At 41.0% G+C, this 21,146-nt stretch overlaps 1 protein-coding gene across 1 annotated transcript in view; it reads right to left on the bottom strand.

Annotated features, from left to right (window-relative positions):
• Window positions 1-21,146, bottom strand: part of LOC124797781 (anaphase-promoting complex subunit 1) — a 349,586-nt gene that overhangs the window by 129,706 nt on the left and 198,734 nt on the right. Inside the window, exons 20-21 of the mRNA XM_047260813.1 lie at window positions 10,099-10,286; window positions 7,002-7,239 (exon numbers count right to left, since the gene is read on the bottom strand). Coding sequence (XP_047116769.1) covers window positions 7,002-7,239; window positions 10,099-10,286 — 426 coding nt within the window. The remainder of the gene's footprint in view (window positions 1-7,001; window positions 7,240-10,098; window positions 10,287-21,146) is intronic.

The following is a 21,146-nucleotide window of genomic DNA, read 5'->3' as shown; positions in this document are numbered from 1 at the left end:
TTCACATGGTACAAAAATGGCTGGACATAAGCTGAAGATGACTCTTGTTCAGGACGCCCCGACATCTACCACCGACGCTCATGTCAGGAATGTCAACGAAATTGTAAGGGCCAATCAAAGACTGATGTTCGAAAGATTGGAGAAGAATGTAACATTTCAGTTGGATCATGTCATGAAATACTGACACAGCATCTAGGAATACATCGTGTTGCTGCCAAGTTCATCCCACAGCTCACAAGTGAAGACTAGAAAGACAGTTGCCTTGCAGTCTGTGAAGAACTTTTGCATTGCACCAATGAGAACGAGATGTTCCTTAAGAGAATCATAATTGGTGATGGGACATGGATCTACAATTATGATATTGAGGCCAAGGTTCAGTCTTCACAGTGGGCCGGGAAAGTTTCTCCAAGACCAAAAAAAAACTCGTCAGGTCAAGTCAAATGTCAAAGTCATACTGATAGTTTTCTTTGACTTTGAAGGATTATCTCATCACGTAATCATGTTACAGGGACAAACTGTTAATCGATGGTACCATCAGGATGTGTTGCAGTGCCTGCAAGAAAATGTGAGGAGGAAATGGCCTGAAATGTGGTGAGACAATTCATGGCTCTTGCATCACGGTAATGCAGTCACACATTCTTCCCTGTTGGTGCATGACTACTGCACAAAATATAAAATCATTTGTGCCTCATCCTCTGTACTCTCCACATCTGGCCCGTCTGAACTTTTTTTATTTCCAAAGTTGAAAACCCCAATGAAAGGACCAATATTTGCAATGACAGATGAGATAAAAGAAAATTCGCAGACGGCGCTTCGAATGATCCAGCAAGAAGCATACCAAAGACTGCTTCCAGAAGTGGAAATGGCGTTGGGAGCAGCTCATCAATTGTGGAGGAGAGTATTTCGAAGGAGACAATGCACAATAAGTTAAAACTAAGTGTGGAAAAATTTTGTGGACAAAGTTCTGGAATTTTCTGATCAGCCCTGGTATTGTGATCAGTCGATTTCATTCCACTTTCGACCTTCCAGCCTTCACATGGCGCACTGCTGCCATATTTGCTAAAGTGATGTCAGCATCTGACGTTGCTCCAACCCTCCCTTCATAGGCTGATGGATCGTGAGGTGCATTCAGTACCTGTAAGTTGAGTTCCATACTGGCTTCCAGTTGTCTTCCATGGTCATCAGTCAGGCGGCTACGACACAATACTGACTTTGCATTTGCATCAATGGAGAACACACGAGGCTCAGTTCGTCCTATGTGACTATCATCTTTACCTGATTATAAGAAGAGGTTTCTTCCCAAATTCGTCATTCGAAAAATATGGGGTCGTCTTACATTCACACATTAAACTATTGCTGCTGAGGTCAACATTTTTACATTGTTTAATAAAATGATACACGGGTCTTCTTACATTAATAAATGAAGTTTTGGTTATGAGATTTTGCACAAATTTATTTTGAAGAATTCCAAAGTGTAGAGCTTAGCAAACAATGCTTTCGCTTGAATAGGCTCAAGATTTTCCTACATGCAGAAGTGCTCACTACAGTATCGAACATGCTCGACAATCACACGACATTTGACTCGTGGCTCTATTGCAAAGGATATGCAAGACACTATGAACTAGCCACAACAACAACCTAATTCTCTGCTTAAAAAAAATTGACAATTTTGTGAAATACAGGAGGAAATAGCATTAAATTCTATCAATTTTCAAACTTTTGCTGTACTTGAACAGTTTTGGAATAAAAGTTCTCATACACATATGGAACAATATACGTACATTTATGCTGGTTTTTAAGTAAAGGTAACATTCAAAGGTGAAAATCTTGTTCTTCAAAACCCATTACTTGATTCTGAACCCAAGTCATTATTTTATTTGGTTATGAGAAACTGTAATGATTTACAAAGCGGGTTACAAATGATAAAATCTGTTGCTGTTCACATACTAGAATACCGGGGGAAAATGTCACCAGCTTTTAATCAGCTTTAGAACAAGAAGGCGTCATTCAGATGAAACGAGTAAGTAAATTAATCCTGAATTGAATGCCTAACAAGCAAAATAAATCACATTAAACTGACTGCAACTGTCATTACAAGAATAAATTACAGAGGAAAGACATGTTGTAGAGATAGTACCAACAGGCATCACTAGCTCACAGGACGTGAATTGGATTGAATCGCAAATGTGATCTTTTATTTGCGTACTAATTGTTACTGTTGCATATGGCTTGCGCCCTAGATGGTACTGCCATCCGTGTCTACTATTGTGCAAGCACAGCACTACGGAAGGATTGGAGCAGAACAGTGACACCAGCTTGGCTAAGAACTATGATGAGCACGGAGAGGGGAGTGGTGAGCAGGCAGCAAATTTCACTGTGCTGCCAACCACGAGAATCTATACTGCGTACCTCATATACTGCATACTTTAGCTTTTTTTTAACATTTACCATGTTTAAACTTCAGTTTGCCTGAATCCATTTGTACTCAGAACTGAAATAACTTTAAAATTAACAACAGCATACATTTCTGCATGAGGGTCCTGGGGCATACTTATGTATTTCATGCAGCAATGTTGTCCATGTTCACCATGACGTATGACGGGACCAATAGGGGTTGTGTTGGTTGCTGGTTCTATACAGCCTATGAGAGAGTAGCAGGCAGACAATGTGTTTGGAAGCACGGGACATTGTAACATTCTCACATGAGTATCGAACCAGCTGTATTCTCAGGTCCCACTATAATTACAACCTCAGTTTTATAGCTGTCCTGTTAGGGTGATGTCGATGATGATTAAAAATAGTGATACCACAGACAACAATAAATAATACAGGTACTGAAGATAATGTAAACCATTTCTTTTTGTTTATTGTATTTCTCCTTGTTCTGTCAAAATGTAGACAGTGAATCAATGGCATACGTTTAAAATAGATGTATTGTTAAATTTTTATGTAGATACCTTACACCTATAAAAGCTTGTAATTTTAGTTAGCCAGAACTTGTTAAAAAATAAATCTTCTCAGGGAGCTGCTTAAGAAAAGGAAGTTGTCTTATATTCAGTGTCATTTTATACTCATGTAAATATGATAATATCCTTTATTTTTAGCAGCTATCGTCAACGTCATCCCTAAATTGAAATTATATGGAAACCAGGATGCAACTCTCCCTTCCAGGCAACATTTCCACACAGATTATGTGTTCTGAAAAGTACTGTGATATTTTTGTCACTGTTATGGCTTGTTAAATACTATTATTGCTGCGACAGGATGTTGCCCTTGTGTGACTATCTGGGCAGTTATTGGTATACTGCGGATCTTTCCTGCCTTCATATACGATTCTTGGTAGCACAACAGATCTAAATACAACTCTTCTGCCACTCTTCTAGCATCATGCAACATGCTGACACTTCTCATAGCATTAAGTTGTCCTATCTTTATCTCGATAAGGGATGATTGGTATATATTCAACAGTGTTTTACCAAATCACCAAAGTTTTGACATTGAACACACCACCTCACTGCTAGATAGTCCTTCGGTGAATACAAACGAAACTCGAGATACACTTTTCTTCAGCTCATGGGAGCTGTTCTAATTTCAGGGCTCACTTCATAAATCACTCTTCTTACCCTTGGTCCTGTCCTAAATTGTACTGTAAAGCAACTTTCCAAGCCTTCCTTAGTCATTTCTGCATGTGTATCGTGTCTTTTAGTGTATTCACATCTGCATCCTCTGGGATGTCATACACTAACATTAAAAGTTTCTTTTTCTAAGACTGTTTATAAATCAGTGCCTCTTACAGCTTTTTGTTGTTCACTATCTTTTCCATGTCACTTTGTGTAGCAGTTTCCAGGATGACTATGTTTTTGATTTACTTGATCTTCCTTATACAAGTTTTCTCTTTGGTGGGTTAATTAAGGTGATTAGTTTTTGTTGCATTACGTTTGCCTCTTCGTTTGTTCTTCACTTTACGAAAAAAGTATTATGTCGCATCGATTGTGTTGCCATGATTTTAGCTGCACGAGTTGTTTTGGTTACATCTCTGATAGTTGGTATCATTAGGACCGCAGTTATGATAGTGAAAATAATATAAAAGCTGTGGATCTGATGTTTACAATGGAGGACAAAACAGTACACCACTTCAGAGACCCTAAAAACATAGTGCTCAAATATCTACAAAAAATAAGGTAGTAATGTGCTCAATAGATCAGTGACATTGGTTGCGTCACCTGTAAATAAGATTTTACAAATCGGTGCCATTTCAGTAAGAGGCCAAGGTGGTCCAGGTCGGTAGAGCACTTAACTCTGGCCCTGAAGATCCCAGGTTCAATCAGACAGCCTCAGGTCCACTCAGCCTCCTGTCAAAATGAATGCTGAAGATTTTTGTCAGGGAAAAAAGACGGACAGGATGAGGAACCTGCTACCCTTCCGCCTCCTAGTGCTGTGACGAACAGAATGGCTGGCACTGTACCAGCTGTCAGGCCGATAGTCTAGTCACGAGACTGCACCACAGCTTTACCTTCACATCAGCAACTGAATATGTTCATTGCAAAGGGAACACTGTTAATGAATTAAACAAGGATTTTTCAAAACTCAGCACAGAAGAATCAGCAGTGAGCTTTACACCAAGCAGTGTTTTTTACCTTCGGATATAAAGAACTTCCTTATTTTTTATTTTTTCAAAGGTAAAACTTAAGCTAAATGAATTATTATCATGATCAGAAATCAGCATAAAAAGATGAAATAGACCGAAGTCTCTAAGGAAATATAATGCATATATTTACATACAAGGGTTGTAACTTTAATAGTGGCAACTATTTATTTACAGCTCATACAAAATAAATACATGTTTCAAAGTTTTACTGACCTTCAAAGTAGTCACCAGCAATCATTGTGTATAACCTATTGCCAGCAATGTGGAAGTCGTAGGATACTCTTAGCAGTGCCAGTTGTGTTGACAGTTCGAGCAGTGCAGTCTATTGCTGGAAAAATTTGTAGCAGTTCTGAAGCGAATGCCGTGAAGTGCTTCCTTCAGTTTAGAAATCAAGTTGAACTCATGAGGGCTTAAGTCCAGGGAGTGTGGTGAGTGGTACAGCACTTCCCAGCCCAATTGACAAAACAAATCAGTTACAGCTTGCATCCAAGCAATGTCCTGTAAAATGATGTTCATATCCTGCAGAAAGTGTCACCACTTCTTTCTCTATACTGTTCATTTTTTGGAACACAGCCTATGACCAGCTTAGAGACAGAAGTAATGACACTTTCTGCAGGACCTGAGCATCATATTGCAGGACAATGCTCAAGCACGTACAGCATAAGCTGTTACTGATTTGTTTGACTGATGGGGCTGCTAAGTGCTATACCACCTACTGCACTCCCCTGACTTAAGCCCTCGTGAGATCAACTCGATTTCTAAACTGAAGGAAACACTTCATGGCATTCACTTCCAACTTCCACATAGCTGGCAACGGGTTATACACAATGCTGGCGACTACTTTGAAGGTCAATAAAACTTTAAAACACGTATCTACTTTTTACGAGCTGTAAATACATAGTTGCCACTATCAAAGTTCCAACCCTTGCATATACAGAATAGCCCCATTTTCATGTTCCCAGAATTAACGTTTTCCCGCTGTTTACAACATTTTTTATCGTTTCTGTCAAATTTCCTATGTCCACAATGTTAATTCATACCCAAGTTTGCATTAACATACTTATAATTTTCCTGCAATTTATGCTTTATGAAAAAATTTTTGTGGAGAAAAAAATTGATGTATATGGTGTGAAATACTGCTGGCACGGTGTTGGCCAATAAACATTGCGTGGTTAAGTTTCTTGACAACAGGGCACTGTACTGAGCACATCTGAACCAACAAACAGGTAAAAGTTGAAACAATTCATGCCGTATCTCCTGACTCTGCCAAGCTTTACATGATGTGATGGCTGGTAGGAGTAACAAGGTTCCTTTGAATGAAGGTATCATTGCCAATTGCAACCACTTCCAAACTGTCTCTACTGCACATGCGCAGCTTCGTGATTATTGTGATTGTCGTGACACCTCTGTCGGACCATATTTAGTGTGTTTCACCATTTGGCCAGTTGTAGTGCTATCTGACACCTTTGCTCACTTTGTGTTACTCAAATGTTTTCAGTACAAAAACAGAGCACTTACTATGTGCAATATTTACATATGTACCTTTTGTGATATTTCAAAAACAAACAATGAGAGTGATAGTTTGCATGTGTGGTTTTCTACATAACTAAGGAGGCACAGTACCTGATGACCTCAAAAAGAAGACTTTAGTGTAAGACACGCAGAACAACATACAAAATAATTATGTAAATATTTGCATTTGACAATTAGGAAAAATTATCAAAACATATCTTGCCTGAGCCTGAAAAAATACATGACTGGCACAGTGTTTCATTATTTAAATAATGAATGACAGCTGCAGGCTTTCCGGAAACATCGATTATGATATACAAAATTAAGTCAAATGTTTGTGCTTCGCAGACAGTTACCAGTTCCAGTTACTTCAGTGGGTTTTATTAGATAATAAACAAGTCCCTGACAAGTATTCGGATGCCTATTACATACATATATCATTTATAATAAGTGAAGGGGGTTCCTATACATAACTTTTATAGCTTAAAACATTATTTTCAATATTTTAAATTTTCCCACATTTATGCCATATTTTTAGAGTCCCTTGAAAAGTGTAAAAGTGAGAGTTTACTAATTCTAAGGGGCCAGGTTCGATTCCCAGCTGGGTCGGAGATTTTCTCTGCTCAGGGACTGGGTGTTGTGTTGTCCTAATCATCATCATTTCATCCCCACTGATGCACAAGTCGCCGAGGTGGCGTCAAATCTAAAGACTTGCACAAGCGAGTGGTCTACCCAACAGGAGGCCCTCGTCACACGCCACTTACTTTACTGTATATTTTTAAAGTATTTTTATGCGCTGTTGCTATGCCAATTGACAAAACATTAAACAATTGCACAACACCTTTGGTTTGTTGAACACAATCCACGCAGATTCAATGTCTGATGCATTTGGTGCTATTCGGAGGCCTGCAGCAACTCCATTGTGGAAGAGAGGCCACATGTTCATATTGGGAACAACATCAATGTGTGACAAATCGACTGTTGTCCCACGAGGTGCTGCTCGTCCTGTCAGACAGAGTCGAGGTATGCTAAGCGTTTCTGTTATGATAGGAGCTGCAGTTCTTAATGTGAACATTCCCCTGAAACAAGCAAAGATGTGAACACACAAGCCTCATAAACTTATATTGTGAAAGTTAAAATAATAATTGTCACTTGATCCATTCTGTGTTACTCCCACATGCATTCATCTCACATCCACAAAAAAAAAAAGGGCACTTAGGCTATGATGAAAAATCTGCAAACAAACACCAGCAGAACAACAAAGCAGCAGCTAAAATAATTAAAAGGCAAGTCTGGCTGGCTGCTCATTGATGAAAAAAAAGAAGAGTTGAGCTCATCGCACTGAAAACAGATATATTTTTTTAAAGTCATTAATAACAATAGCTTAAGTGGTAAAGAATACATAACACACAATCTTAATTCTATCATCTTAAAAACCATTATCACATTTTTCCCAACATCAAATAAAATCAAGAGAAAGTTCTTATCTTGATATAAAACATATGCTGTTAAAACAGGGATCTATACACCACAACCACTACACAACTGTGGGTCCGTTTCCTGTGTTGTCCATTTCCTGTGTCGTCCCAAAATTATTCTTCCTCCCATAAACACGATTATTTGCCTAATGAGTGAAATGATCACATGCAGAGAACCATTACACTGTACTACAATATTTCTCATGCTAAGCTACTTAATCTGTAGCTCCATTTCCCAGAGTTCCAACATCTGGTAAGCAAATCCTGAGGATACACTCAGAGAATATGACAGAGAGCAAGATGGAGTCCTGCAAAATAAGGACTTCAAGTAATTCTCATTTCATAGAAGACACAGTCTCATTCATACCTGTCTGACAGGTACAAAAGATTCTACATTTGGAAAAAGCTAATCAGAAAGAAATAATGGGAAGTCCTATGTGTAATATAATAATGGAAAGAGTAAATGTAAGAACTCGCCATATAGTGAGGTATTGAGGCATCAACAAGACTCAAAATGTTCACAAGCCTTTGCACAGTATGAAAATGGTGACATGCACTTACAAGTAAGTTTTCAGATGTTCCACATTGTGCTATTGTGCTGCTATTGCTGTTAATAGTTTGAGGCATATAAAACATTGCCTCAGTTGCTGTTAAGAAAAGCTGTAATTTCCACTAATGGTTATGTTCACTGGACAGGTGCGTAGGATCTTCCACAGTGCGTTATAAACATGAAAACATTTTTTAGCAGCACTGAAGAATAAAATGAAACACGTATTTTGACAATACAAGTATCTGTCAAAATTATACAGGGATAAAACTGTCCAAGAAGTAGCCACAACACATACAAGGCATAGTAAATAACAAAGCATTTGAAAGATCTATCAGAGATTATCTATAGTACCATTGTTCCTAATCAATATGGGAATATAAGAATTTCTAATATTTCAGTGTCCTTCACACTTTTCTTCATTTGCAGAAACAAAAATGAATCGTTCATAGTTAGGTCAGGTGCGTGAGGTGGGTGGGGCATGAGAGTCATGCCATTTTTTGCCACAACTGGCACAATGAGATGGCTATGTGAGCATAAGAATAGTCATAACAGAAAAATCAGCTCCTTATCTGTCACAGATCGGACCTATAAATCTTATCTGAAGGTCGAGACTGAAAGCATGACCCGACCTAGTGGAACAAACTCTGAATCCAGACTCCCCATTCACATTCAACAAAGGGAAAAAAAGAGCATCGTCTTTATGTTTGACTTCACTTGAGGAGCTTTATTGTGCAAGGCTTGAATGACATATTCCAGTGGCTTGATTGTTGTTTGATTGTAAGGTTGTAGCCGTGGCACTATGCGTTATCACTAGTAACAATGTTCAAAAAAATTTCAAACTCAGTTTTGAGCAATTCTTTGAAAGCATGCTTTCACTTGATACTATTTTTGCTGGTCAGTCAGAACCTTATGTACAAATCTTCTGTTAAAATTCACTGAACTAAACTCCAACACAATACAGTTAAGCCTGCTTTCTCAGCCCCCCCCCCTTTCCCCATGGTGTATCACCAGTCTTTGAGCACAAGTTCATGAACTTTCGTGATATTTTCATCAATTCGAGCAATTGACAGACATCCAGAATAAGGTTTGTCATCACTCGACCTGTTGCCAGTATGAAAAGAGAAAAACATCTCAGTATCCCCCCAGCATCTTTTTCATTAGCTGTTTTCAACACCTCAACAGTCTCTGCAGCATTTTTTCTGACTACGTTGCAAAATTTCATAGCCACACATTGCTCAGGTACATCCACTTCTGCAAAAAACTAGGAGAGAATGAAATAGCTTTGGCAAAAAATTCACTAACGAAAAGCAATAAGAGAAGCAAAACACACACACACACACACACACACACACACACACACACACACACACACACACTGGGTGAGTATGTTTACTCTTTCCATTACAAATAAATAGGAACAAAGACCTTACATAAAGTCCTTGAAATCTATTTGCACCTGTGTACTTTATTACTGAGTGTGTTCATTCTGCTCAGTTTTTGTAGTATTCATTTTGTAAACTGTAACTTAACACTACTGTACATCTATAATATCATTAGTCAGCTGGTTACCATCATCCTACCTCGTATATAGCAACCCACATATTTCTAACATAAAAACAACAATAATAATTATGTATCAATGTGTACATAGTTAACACTTTTGTATCACACAAAGCCACTAACTATTTGAACATATCTGGTACACAACAGCAGTGATGATCACTCAAACTGACATTTACTACCTAATGTAATAACCACGTTTCTGTGTGTTGGGTACTGTCTTTAGTTAAAGGTTCTATTCCTTGCACATTATTGTCTCTTGTAGATGCTAGTTATTTGTCAACTCATGATGGTCTAATGAGCTAAAATCTGGTTACGTTCCATGCAACAAAACTGTTGACATTACTTACCTTCCAACAGGTAAAGCCATTGTACGAGTACACAGGGCATAAAGATGTTTCTCTTGCTCTTCTATGTACTCATGGTCTGACACTTCTGGCTGCTGTGGTATGGCGATTCTAACTGGCTGTGATGATTGCAGCAGTCGCCTTACTTCTGCTACCCTGTGATCTTTGCTGAATCGTAGTTTCAGTGTCTGCTGATAAAAAGGAAAAAAGTCAGTCAGTAGCTAATAATTTAAGACTGACATTTATTTTACATTTCTTTGTGAGACTGACTTTTGTCTCAAGGATACAGAAACTTTAAACAAACAATCATGTCCAAAGCTGCATCTACCAAAGAAGGCACAACCACCTAAAGAAGGACTACCTCTCGTGGGAAAGGCAGTCTCTAAGAACAGAAATATCTTCACAGGTCTTCAGTTAAAACAAATGATGGTAGTTGCAGAATATGAGATTTGCAAACATGATACCTGCACTATCTCAACTATTTTTGTGAGTACAAAAGCATTCATAGTATAAATTGCACATATTTCTCACTAATATTTGTGTTAAATTAAGAATTTATGGCTTCACTTCTATAACATGGTCACCAAAAACTCAGTTCAGAAAAACAGCTAAGGATAAGCAGCATATACGTCTGCAACAATCATATGTAGGAAATACTCGCTGACACTCTCGCTGTAATTTCCACCAAGGCAACAACATGTTCTTCCCAGCTTTATTTTTAGAAGTCTCTGCAGCCACCTAAGATATGCACACCCAAAACCAACTACCTACTAAACTAAAATATGTTAACCCCTTCATACTGTACACTTCTTTATTATAACTTTCTACCCTTGTGGCTCCGACACATTTCTTCCTCCAGTATTGCAATTTATTTAAATTTCTCACTATACTCCCTGGGCATTTTGTATATTTCACCCTGACTATTATTTAGTTGCAATATTTATCATTGTCAAGCTGAAGAAGATTGTTCAGGTTTTCTATCACAGTTCCATATTTATTTACCCTTTTCCCTTCATTTGATCATCGTGATCAACTACATCTCTCCAACTTTTCACAGGTAATTCGAGAAGCTTATCCAAAGAATAATACTTAGGGTTTTTCTCTTACCCATTACGTAGAATTATTAGAGTAGCTGGTTCAGCTGACAAACCATTAAGACATCTTCCCTACAACTATAAACTTTTATAGCTCTAATTACAGACAGCTTATATAAAAATGAAGTGGTTAATTTTCTATAAACAAACAAAAGGAAAGAAACAAGATATAAGTAAAAATGTGATAATGGAAAGTCCATAGCTGAATGCAAATTATGAAAGAAGTAAAGGTAACAACTGAACATATAGTTTAGGTGGTGCATAAGCAAAGCTTTCAGATACAGAACTTCTTCAGAAGTAAAAAACAAACACACACACACACACACACACACACACACACACACACACACACACACAGAGAGAGAGAGAGAGAGAGAGAGAGAGAGAGAGAGAGCACTACACTGTCCCAGCTGACGCCAGACACACAGCCGAGAATGTCCCCACACTAATGCACAGATCATGTCTCTTTTTGAGCTGTGTGATTAACCCTGGATGAAGCATTCTGTGGAGCATGTCAATGAAGGGCTTGTAAAATCGCTCAGGAGAGAGGAACATTCACACATTGGTATAACAGATGAACTGTCCTTCCCTCAATCACATTATACCTGAATGCTTCTGGTAGATTACTTTGCCAAGAGCATCCAGTCTGACATACCCATCCTATAACAGTGATTTGCAATATGTGTACTAGGCTTTTCTGGAGTAAATTTATCCTAACAACAGAAACAATAGAGCTGCATTTGAACCAGCTACTAGCAAATTAAATTCTGCAACTTGGACAAATTCATGAAAGTTAAAGAAAATTCATTTAGGGTCTTCAGTCAAAATATCAGAAGCTTCATCAATAAAAGAGGAAAACTTCTCACATAAATAAGGAACATGAATGGATAGATGGAATGTCAACAGTTTTGTCGTGCACACCAAAAAATCATACAGAAATTATTGAAGTGGATTTATCTTGATGGGTAAAAGGTAATATCATACTACTCTAGAACCAGAAAGAAGGAAGAGGGAGTTGGCTACACATGCTGAAAGTGAACTTAAGTTGCAAGCCTTTCAAGTTTAATATTGTGCTGAACAAGTCTTTGAATCCTGTGTCACAACAGCAGATCAGGGAGAAACACATGCTTGTAGCACTGACAGTTCACGCTAGAACGTTTCACCTTGTTCAACACAGTTCTCCCATAGAACAGTTCACAGGTCACCAGCATGAAATATCTTCACTTCATAAATCAGATGAGGACGACCTTATTAAAAATTAATAGGAGTAACATTAATTTTTGGAGACTTTTCCATTAATTTTTTGTCTGATCGTACTGATTGAGGGCACCTAGAGTTCTTGATTTCCAGTTTTGGACTATTTGCCACAATAAAATTCTCTACGATGATTGAAGGGAATTGTGCAACAGCCATTGACAATTTGCTTTTAGATCCTACAAACACAAATAGTCAATGGATTATATGATCTTGACAATAGAACATACTGACGATGTAGCTACAGATGATAGAAGTAAAGTATTGTACTACAAAATCATAAACAATGACTCAATTTCAGTGTTTAGAGAAAAATAAAGGGAAGACTTCCAGGAAGAAATTTATAATGCCAGCAGTGTAGATGAAATATTTAACTCTTTCTTAAACGTCTTCCAACAGCCCTTTGATCATCATTTTTCACTAAAGCAAGTACGGGTAAAATCAAACAAAAGCTAGGACAATGGATGGAGAACTTCTGGAGACAAGCTGAAGTCAAGAACTGAAACACTATTAGCACCAGTAATGTGAAAGTGTCACAAATGCATGCGTAGACAATTCATGCACCACCAACATATATCAGTTCCAAAACCGCAACCCATAAGGAAATTTACTGGGTCCTTAAAAAGCAGTAATTCTGCTGGTTATGGTAGTGTCTCAAATACAATATTAAAATCTTCTGCTCAGTTGATAGGATTACCCTTAAGCTTCCTCAAACAGCATCCTGCTCCAGTTCGTGGAATTTTAATGTGACAGATGGCTACAGGAATTTGGAATTGCAAAGCAGGAGAATTTTATGGATGGAGAGGAGGTACTGTAAGGAAGTTTGGAACTGATTTAAATGGTTTTGCAGACTAGGTTGGTGAGGGCTAAGGACTGTCAGAATCTGAACAGATGCAGGTCATTGTGGAAGGATGGGTTGCAGCCAGAGACAGACAGTTTGATGGTAATGCCATTTGGGGGGGATTCCATGAATCAGGCAACAACACAGGAATAGTACATGCAACTGGGTTCTGGCTAGGGATGAGGAAACTTTTCTGTATTGGCACAGATGGAAGGGGCAAGGATCCATAGTAGAAGATAAAGTGGTTAAAAAATAGGCAAACAACATAGAAATACATGTGAAAAATGTAAAATACATACAAATACATGGAACAAATCACAAAATGGATGGACAGATGAACTATGGGGGAACAAGGTGAAACCTGAGGGAGTAGGGCACATAGTGAGAGGCACAAACGAACTGAAATCGTGAAAACACAATGAGATCAAAGAGAGAAATAAATAAAAAGATGATAATGGGGGATGTAGATCAACTGGCAGATATGTTTGAGTAAGGGTGACAGTGGGTGTGACTGAATTAGATAAGGTTGGGATGTGTGTACTGGAATGAAAGAGGAGAAAGAGTAGGAGCAGTTAGTAGGACAAGATACAAATTTGTTTGGCAAAGGATGGTATGGAAAATAACACATGAAAATATGCGAGAGTGAGACAGGAAAAGTGATCAATTTTAAGTTCTAGGATAAATTATATCAATGGGAGTAATATCAGACTTGAGTTGCTGCACCATCAATCAGTGAAGTCATGTAGCTGTGTATTGTCTATGGATGAAATGGGTGATACAGGGTGGCTCATAAGTCAGAGTGTGGAGCAGTTTGGTAGGATAGGTACAACATGGGAAAACAGAGCAAGAAAGGGATGAACACTGAGTAAAGTAATGAAGGAAGACAGTACTGGTTTGTGGGAAGGAGGAAAAACCATTACGCAAAATCAAACAATAGAAAATCCAGAATGGAATAATGACAACTTATGAAAAGGATAGATAGCTACTCACCATACAGAGGAGATGTTGAGATGAAGATAGGCACAACAAAATGACTGCTAAACATGTAAGCTTGTGGCCAAAAAGGCCTTCTTCTGGAGCAGACAACACACACATGTTCACACAAGCACAACTCTCACACACACATGACCACTGTCTCTGACCACTAAGGCCAGACTTGAGCACATGCGCACGATTTAAGAAGCAATATGTGAGGTAGGGATAAGGAGTATCACTGAAAAACCAATGTGGAACCCTGCCTGACTCACTTCACTTCTCCAGCCAATCATGATCCATCCCCCTCCCCCCACCACCAAATGACCCTCTGTTAACATTCCGGAATTCCTGAACCTCAAACCTTGACTCACCATCATCCCCCAAATCCCTCAGATTCAAAGATAACATTAGATCCACAGAGAGAATCACAATCCACCACCTAAAAACTGATCCTAACCTTATAGTCCTACCTGCCAACAAAGGCTCACCAGTATGGTTTTGAACTGAAGGGATTACCTGGTGGAAGGACTCTGCCAGCAGTCAGATTTGTCCACCTACAAACCCCATCACAGTAACTCCATCTGAGAAATCCAACAGGATTTCTCTAGTCCCTCATCAAATCCTTAGGCAACTCCCAGAACATGAGTCTCTCTCTTTCCTCACCCCACCTCTCCTAACACTCCTACCTTCTCTGTACTTCCTGAAGACCATAATCTCAACCACAAAGAACATCCCATTGAGGAAAGTTACTGCGCCCTCACAGAGAGAATCTCTGCTCTTATAGACCAACATCTTCAACCTGTTTGCCCATTGAGACTCCACAATACCTGGTCCATCACATGACACCCTGCACGTCACTACTGATGCCAACTCCAATTACATTAACATCTCTTTCCACCCATGGCCTTATCACAATTGAACACCACTTTTTCTAGTGTCTAACTGATTCCAAACTTACAACTTCTTTCCTTGTCATGATGACTACCTATATCCTCACACACAATTATCAAACAATGGAAAATCCAGGATGGACTGTAAAAATATGACCTGCCCACTATCCTTGCCACCCCTCCCACAGTGGTATTCCACCGTCCACCGAACCTATACAATATACTCGTCTAACCCTATACAACCCCTGTTCACAACCTCTTACCTCAAGGCTCATATCCCTGTAATAGACCTACATGCAAGACATGTCCAATACATCTTCCCACCACCACCTTTTCCAGTTCGGTCACAAACATCACCTATCTCATCAAAGGCGAAACCAGTCATGTGATATACAAGCTAAGCTCCAACCAGTTTGCTGCATTCTATGTGGGCATGACAACCAACAAACTGTCTGTCTGCATGAATGGATACCAACAAACTGTGGCCAAGAAACAAGCGTAACACCCTGTTGCTGCACATGCTGCCAAACATGACATCCTAAATTTCAATGACTGCTTGACAGACTGTGCAAAATGGATCCTTCCCACCAACAGCAGCTTTTCTGCACAGCACAGGTGGAAACTTTCGCTGCAACATATCCTACATTCCCGTAACCCTCCTGGTCTCAAACTTTGTTAATCATTGTCCTCAACCATTCAGCCCCTTCCCTGTTCCCATTCCAGCACTAAGAAACCCTTATTCCACCATCACACCTAGTCTTCTTACTTCTCTCCTTTTCCGCTACGCCCCTCCCCAGCCCTCTGTCTAACCTCCCAACTGCACATAACTGCCCTACGCTCTCTCCACCTTGTCCCTGCGTGCTCCCTAGCAGCACTTCACTGTCCACCACCCCTACCCTGCTATCCCTCCCCCTCCCCACCCCAGCCTCCTCCTTACCTCCACCCAGTTGCCACTCCCATCATACAATGGTACTGCTGCTCGCGGTGTGGCTTCAGTTGCCAGACACTACAGTCATATATGTGTGAGTTGCGTTTGCATGAATGTGTGCCTGTGTCTGTCATTTATTTTTGATGAAGGCTCAACTGGCCAAAAGCTTATTTGTGACAGTATTTTTGTTGTGCCTATCTGTGACTCAGCATCTTGTTATATGGTGACTCACACACAATTACTTCATCTTTGAAGGCATCGCCTACACACAAATCCATGGTACGGAAATGGGCACCCACATGGCACCATCTTATTCATGAGTTGTCTAGAGGATTCATTCCCAACCACCCAGAATCCCGAACCCCTCATCTGGTTTGGATTCACTGAAATCCATCTTTGTGATCTGGATCATGGGGGAGGACACCCTATCCACATTCCTCCAGAACCTCAACAGCTGCTCCCCCAATTGCTTCACCTTGTCCTCCTCAACCAACAAGCCACCTTCCTCAATGTTGACACCACCTCAAAGATGGCTACATCAGTAACTATGTCCTTATCAAACTTACCAGACACTGACAACACCTCCACTTCTACAGCTGCCACCCATTCCACATCAAGATGTTGCTTCCATACAGCCTAGCCACCCGTTCTCATCACATGTGTAGTGATAATACACCAACAGTCTCACTGAGGCCTTCACAGACCAAAATTACCCTCCCATCCTTGTACAGAAACATATGTCCTGGCTTTATCTCTCCAGTCACCCATCACTTCCCCGTGTCCCATCATACAGTGCCAAAGGAGCACTCGCCTTGTTACTAAGTACCACCCAAGACAGGAGCAACAGAATCACACTCTCCATCAGGGTTTCGAAAACCTCTCGTCGGGTCGAGTCTTGAAATGAGGAATATCCTACCCACTGTCCTCCCCACACCTTCCACTGCCCACTGAACCTACACAATATCCTTGACACCTCTTCCACCCCTGCTCCTGACCCCTTTCCTCACAGCTCATATCCCTGTAATAAACCTAGATGCAATGTCTGTGCCACTGATCCTCACACCACCCACTCCAGTCCAGTCAGAAGCATCACCTATCCAGTCAACGGAAGGACGGCCTATGAAAGTAGTTATGTGATCTTCACACTACAATGCAAGCACTGTGCTGTGTTCTATGTGGGCGTGACAACCAACAAATGCTCAAAGAGAGAGCTGGATCACCCATTTGCTGAGCATGCTGCCCAACACAATGTTCTTCACTTCAGTAACTGCTTCACAACCCGTGCCATCGGGATATGTCCTACCAACACCGGCTTCTCTGAATTGTACAGGTGACAACTGTTATTGCAATATGTCCTACATATCCATAATCGCGCTGGCCTCCACCTTCATTAGTCCCTGTCTTTCACCCACCTACCCTATTCCTTGCTCGCTCTCCAGCATTACACAGCCTTCTATTCCATCAACGTACCCACAGTCTTTTTCCCCTACTCTACTTCTCTTCTTTTCCACTTCCCTTGCCCCTCTAGCCTCCCAACTGCACCTAGCAGCCCTACCCTGTACCCACCACACCCTTGCATGCTTCCACAAGCAGCATCCCCTACCGCTAACTTGCTATCCCCCCCTCCCTGCCCCAGCCTCCTCCTTATCCCCAACAAACAAGATTGTTTCTCCCATCATGCACATTCATTTGCAGTCTTGTCTCAGTAGCCACGGACAGCAGTCATATGTGTGTGACATGTGATTGTGTGAATTGTGTGTTTTGTCTACTTTAGAAGACGACATTTTGGCCGAAAGGTCACATGTTTAGCAGTTCTTTTGTTGTGCCTGCCTGTGACTCAATATTTCTATATGGTAACAATCTATCCTTTTTGATTTGTAGGAAAAACATTTCTGATTTTCATGAAGAACTATTTATCAGTTCCTAGATACAACTTTGGTACTGAACTGTCAAAAGAAATAATATAACTTAGTCAACAAACTCATTTTTTCCCATGAATATTGTTTCTCCATGAACACGAATAACTACTGGCCAACATTCAGCTTCTCTGGCATGTCACCAGTCACCGAGGGAAGAAAATATCTGAACCAGCCCGGATGATGGTGATGAGCTGGGTTGAGGAGGCGCTCGGCATCATGGTCATCAGCGCCCTGAGGAAAAATCAACAGGAAATCTCATGGGTGGGGATGAAGGCTGTCTCCACATGCAGAGCAGTTTATAACATACTAAAGTCTGCCGCCCTTCCCCACCAGTTTAGGAATGATGCCTGATAGTTCACAAAATTTCACCACTCTGTTAACACTGGTATCGGTATATGCGAGGATGGTGGGCAGATCTTCAGCGAGACCAAGGGCTGCCCTATTATCAGTATACAGAACACACGTAGCCACAATATGCTGAAATGAAAGCAGAACGCCACAAACTTCACAGAAAGGTGGATCCTCCCCCCAGAGAGGAAGCTATGTGTGAAAGGGCTATGCCTGATGCACAGTCTGGTAAGCAAAACCTCCTTCCAACAGCGAGGCTGACACAAAGTCCGCCAAGCTTTTGTGGTCGGTTTGAGTGACCGCAGTTTGTTGTCCGACACCTGCAACCATTCAGTCTCCCACTGACGCATGATGCATTTGCCAGAAAATGAGATAATGGCATGCAACGGGAAGGGACATTGATGGACAGCACCATCCCAACATGCTTCCTTGGCAGCTTTATCAGACATGTCGTTACCCCGTATCCCAACGTGGCCAGTTACCCAGCAAAAGATCACCTCCTTGCCACGGCGTTGGAGCCGCTGTAAGCAGTCATGGATGAGCCTGAATCAGCGGGTCTACCGGATATATTTGGTGAAGCGCTTGCAGTGCACTAAGAGTGTCAGAACAGACAAAAAAACCGTACAGTGATGTCTGTGAACCCTCTCCAGTGCCATTAGAATGCAATAAAACTACGCATCATAATTTGTCAATTGTTCTGGAAGACGCACTTTAAAAACCCTATCAGGGAAAACCACAGAACAACCTAGAGCATTCACCAGCTGGGATCCATCTGTATAAATAACGATAAAACAGTGGTACATACTTAAAATAGACGAAAATAAAGTTGTAAAAACCATATCTGGAGTACAATTTTTCGGGTACTGCGTCAAGCTTAAAATCACTTTGGGCCTCCGAAGACACCGAGGCAGCAGTGCGTCCCATCCCTGGGTGTGTATTTTCACACCCGAGAGATCCAGATCCTTGAGGCAGGCCGTAGCACATATACCAAATGGCTGGGTCGCGTGGGGCCGATTCCTGAATAGTCGTTTGAAGGCGGGTTGGATCACTGAACTAAATGCCAACGACTGAGGTGACGCTGAGATGTTCAGCGCCTGTCAAGCCAAAAGGATACGTCGCCGAATCCAGAGTGGTGGTTCACCAGCCTCTGCACACAGACTCTAAACTGCACTGGTCCGAAAGGAGGAGGAGGAGGAAATTAGTGTTTAATGCCCCGACTACAACGAGGTTATTACAGATGGAGCACAGGCTTGGATTATGGAAGGAGTGCGAAGTAAATCGGCCATCCTGACATTTGCCTGAAACTATTTAGGGAAATCACGGAAAACCTAATTCGATGGCAGTAGAAGGGTATGAACTGTCGTCCTCCAAAATGCGAGTCCAGGTCCGAAAGGCTCCAGTCAATATCTGAATGCCTGCATGGTGGACAGCATCCAAGATCCGGAGGTAGGAAGGACAGGCCAATCCATAGCCCATGCTGCCATAGTCTAAGCGTGATCGAACAAATGCTCTATAAAACTGTAGGACGCGGGACCTGTCAGCTCCCCATGTTTTTCCACCGAGGCATTTCAAAAGTTCAACAACCAGAAGCCCTTTCTCCATAGGTCTTTCAGGTGTGGGAGCCATGTTAAATGGCTCTGAGCACTATGGGACTCAACTGCTGAGGTCATTAGTCCCCTAGAACTTAGAACTAGTTAAACCTAACTAACCTAAGGGCATCACAAACATCCATGCCCGAGGCAGGATTCGAACCTGCGACCGTCGCGGTCTTGCGGTTCCAGACTGCAGCGCCTTTAACCGCACGGCCACTTCGGCCGGCGGGAGCCATGTTATTTTCGAGTCAAATAATAAACCCAAAAAGTGCACTGTGTCTTGAAAAAGTAAAATACGGTCCCCCATTGTAAGTTCTGGTTGGTTAAAACTCCAACGAGCACGATTAAAATTGACACACACAGTCTTCTCAGGTGAGAACTGAAAACCAGTTGCTGGGCCCAGGTTTCCAGCCTCCTAAGGCTGCATTCACACTGCCAGCCGGGCCGAGCCGAGCCTGGCTGGGCCGCCACCCGCTTTGTTATCAAACACATGGTTTTGAATTGCGGTGTTCACACTGGCGGCCGGGCCGCGCCGACACGGCGTGAGCCTCCCAGAGCCTAGCCGGCGACATCCCGAGTGTTTAATATTGCCAGCGTGAGCCAACCGGAGGCGCAAGCCTGTGGAGCAGCACTACAGCTTCTGCAGTACACACATCACACGTCTCCCTTCTGCTTTCATCACAAGTGTGACTCCACACATCTTTTATTTTAAGATGTTACCTCACATTTCACAATCAGTGAGCAAAAATTACGTTTATTATAATGATACATGCAAAATTACTTTTACTTCATTTATTTAATCTACCGTATTTACATGCATTTACAACAATAGCCTGCCAGCGATCGCGGCTTTGCCGCCACTGAATAGTTCGCATTTACTTGTAAACGGAGACAGATATGAGTGTCACTGAGGGACGGAAATGTGTCCCTACCAGATGACAATGCATTGTAAAGTCGTGCTGTGGCATGTTACTATAAGCTGTTGTCTGTGACATCTTTTTGCGATGCTCTTACTTTAATGAATGCAGAATAAAACATACATGACATTAACTTGTGTCCATCAATTTGGTATCAGAAATTCGGCTAGTATGACAGTAATGATGCAGTTTCAAGATTATGGAACGAAGTAACCAAGGAGTGTGTTTCAAATAGTACACACAAATATAAATTATATTCCTTTATAATTTTATTTGTTTTATTTACAATGAAA

This window comes from Schistocerca piceifrons, chromosome 1, assembly GCF_021461385.2.
Source record: "Schistocerca piceifrons isolate TAMUIC-IGC-003096 chromosome 1, iqSchPice1.1, whole genome shotgun sequence".
NCBI classification, from domain to species: domain Eukaryota; kingdom Metazoa; phylum Arthropoda; class Insecta; order Orthoptera; family Acrididae; genus Schistocerca; species Schistocerca piceifrons.
The sequence above is the reverse complement of the archived record's forward strand: the minus strand, read 5'-3'. Positions and strand labels throughout refer to the sequence as shown.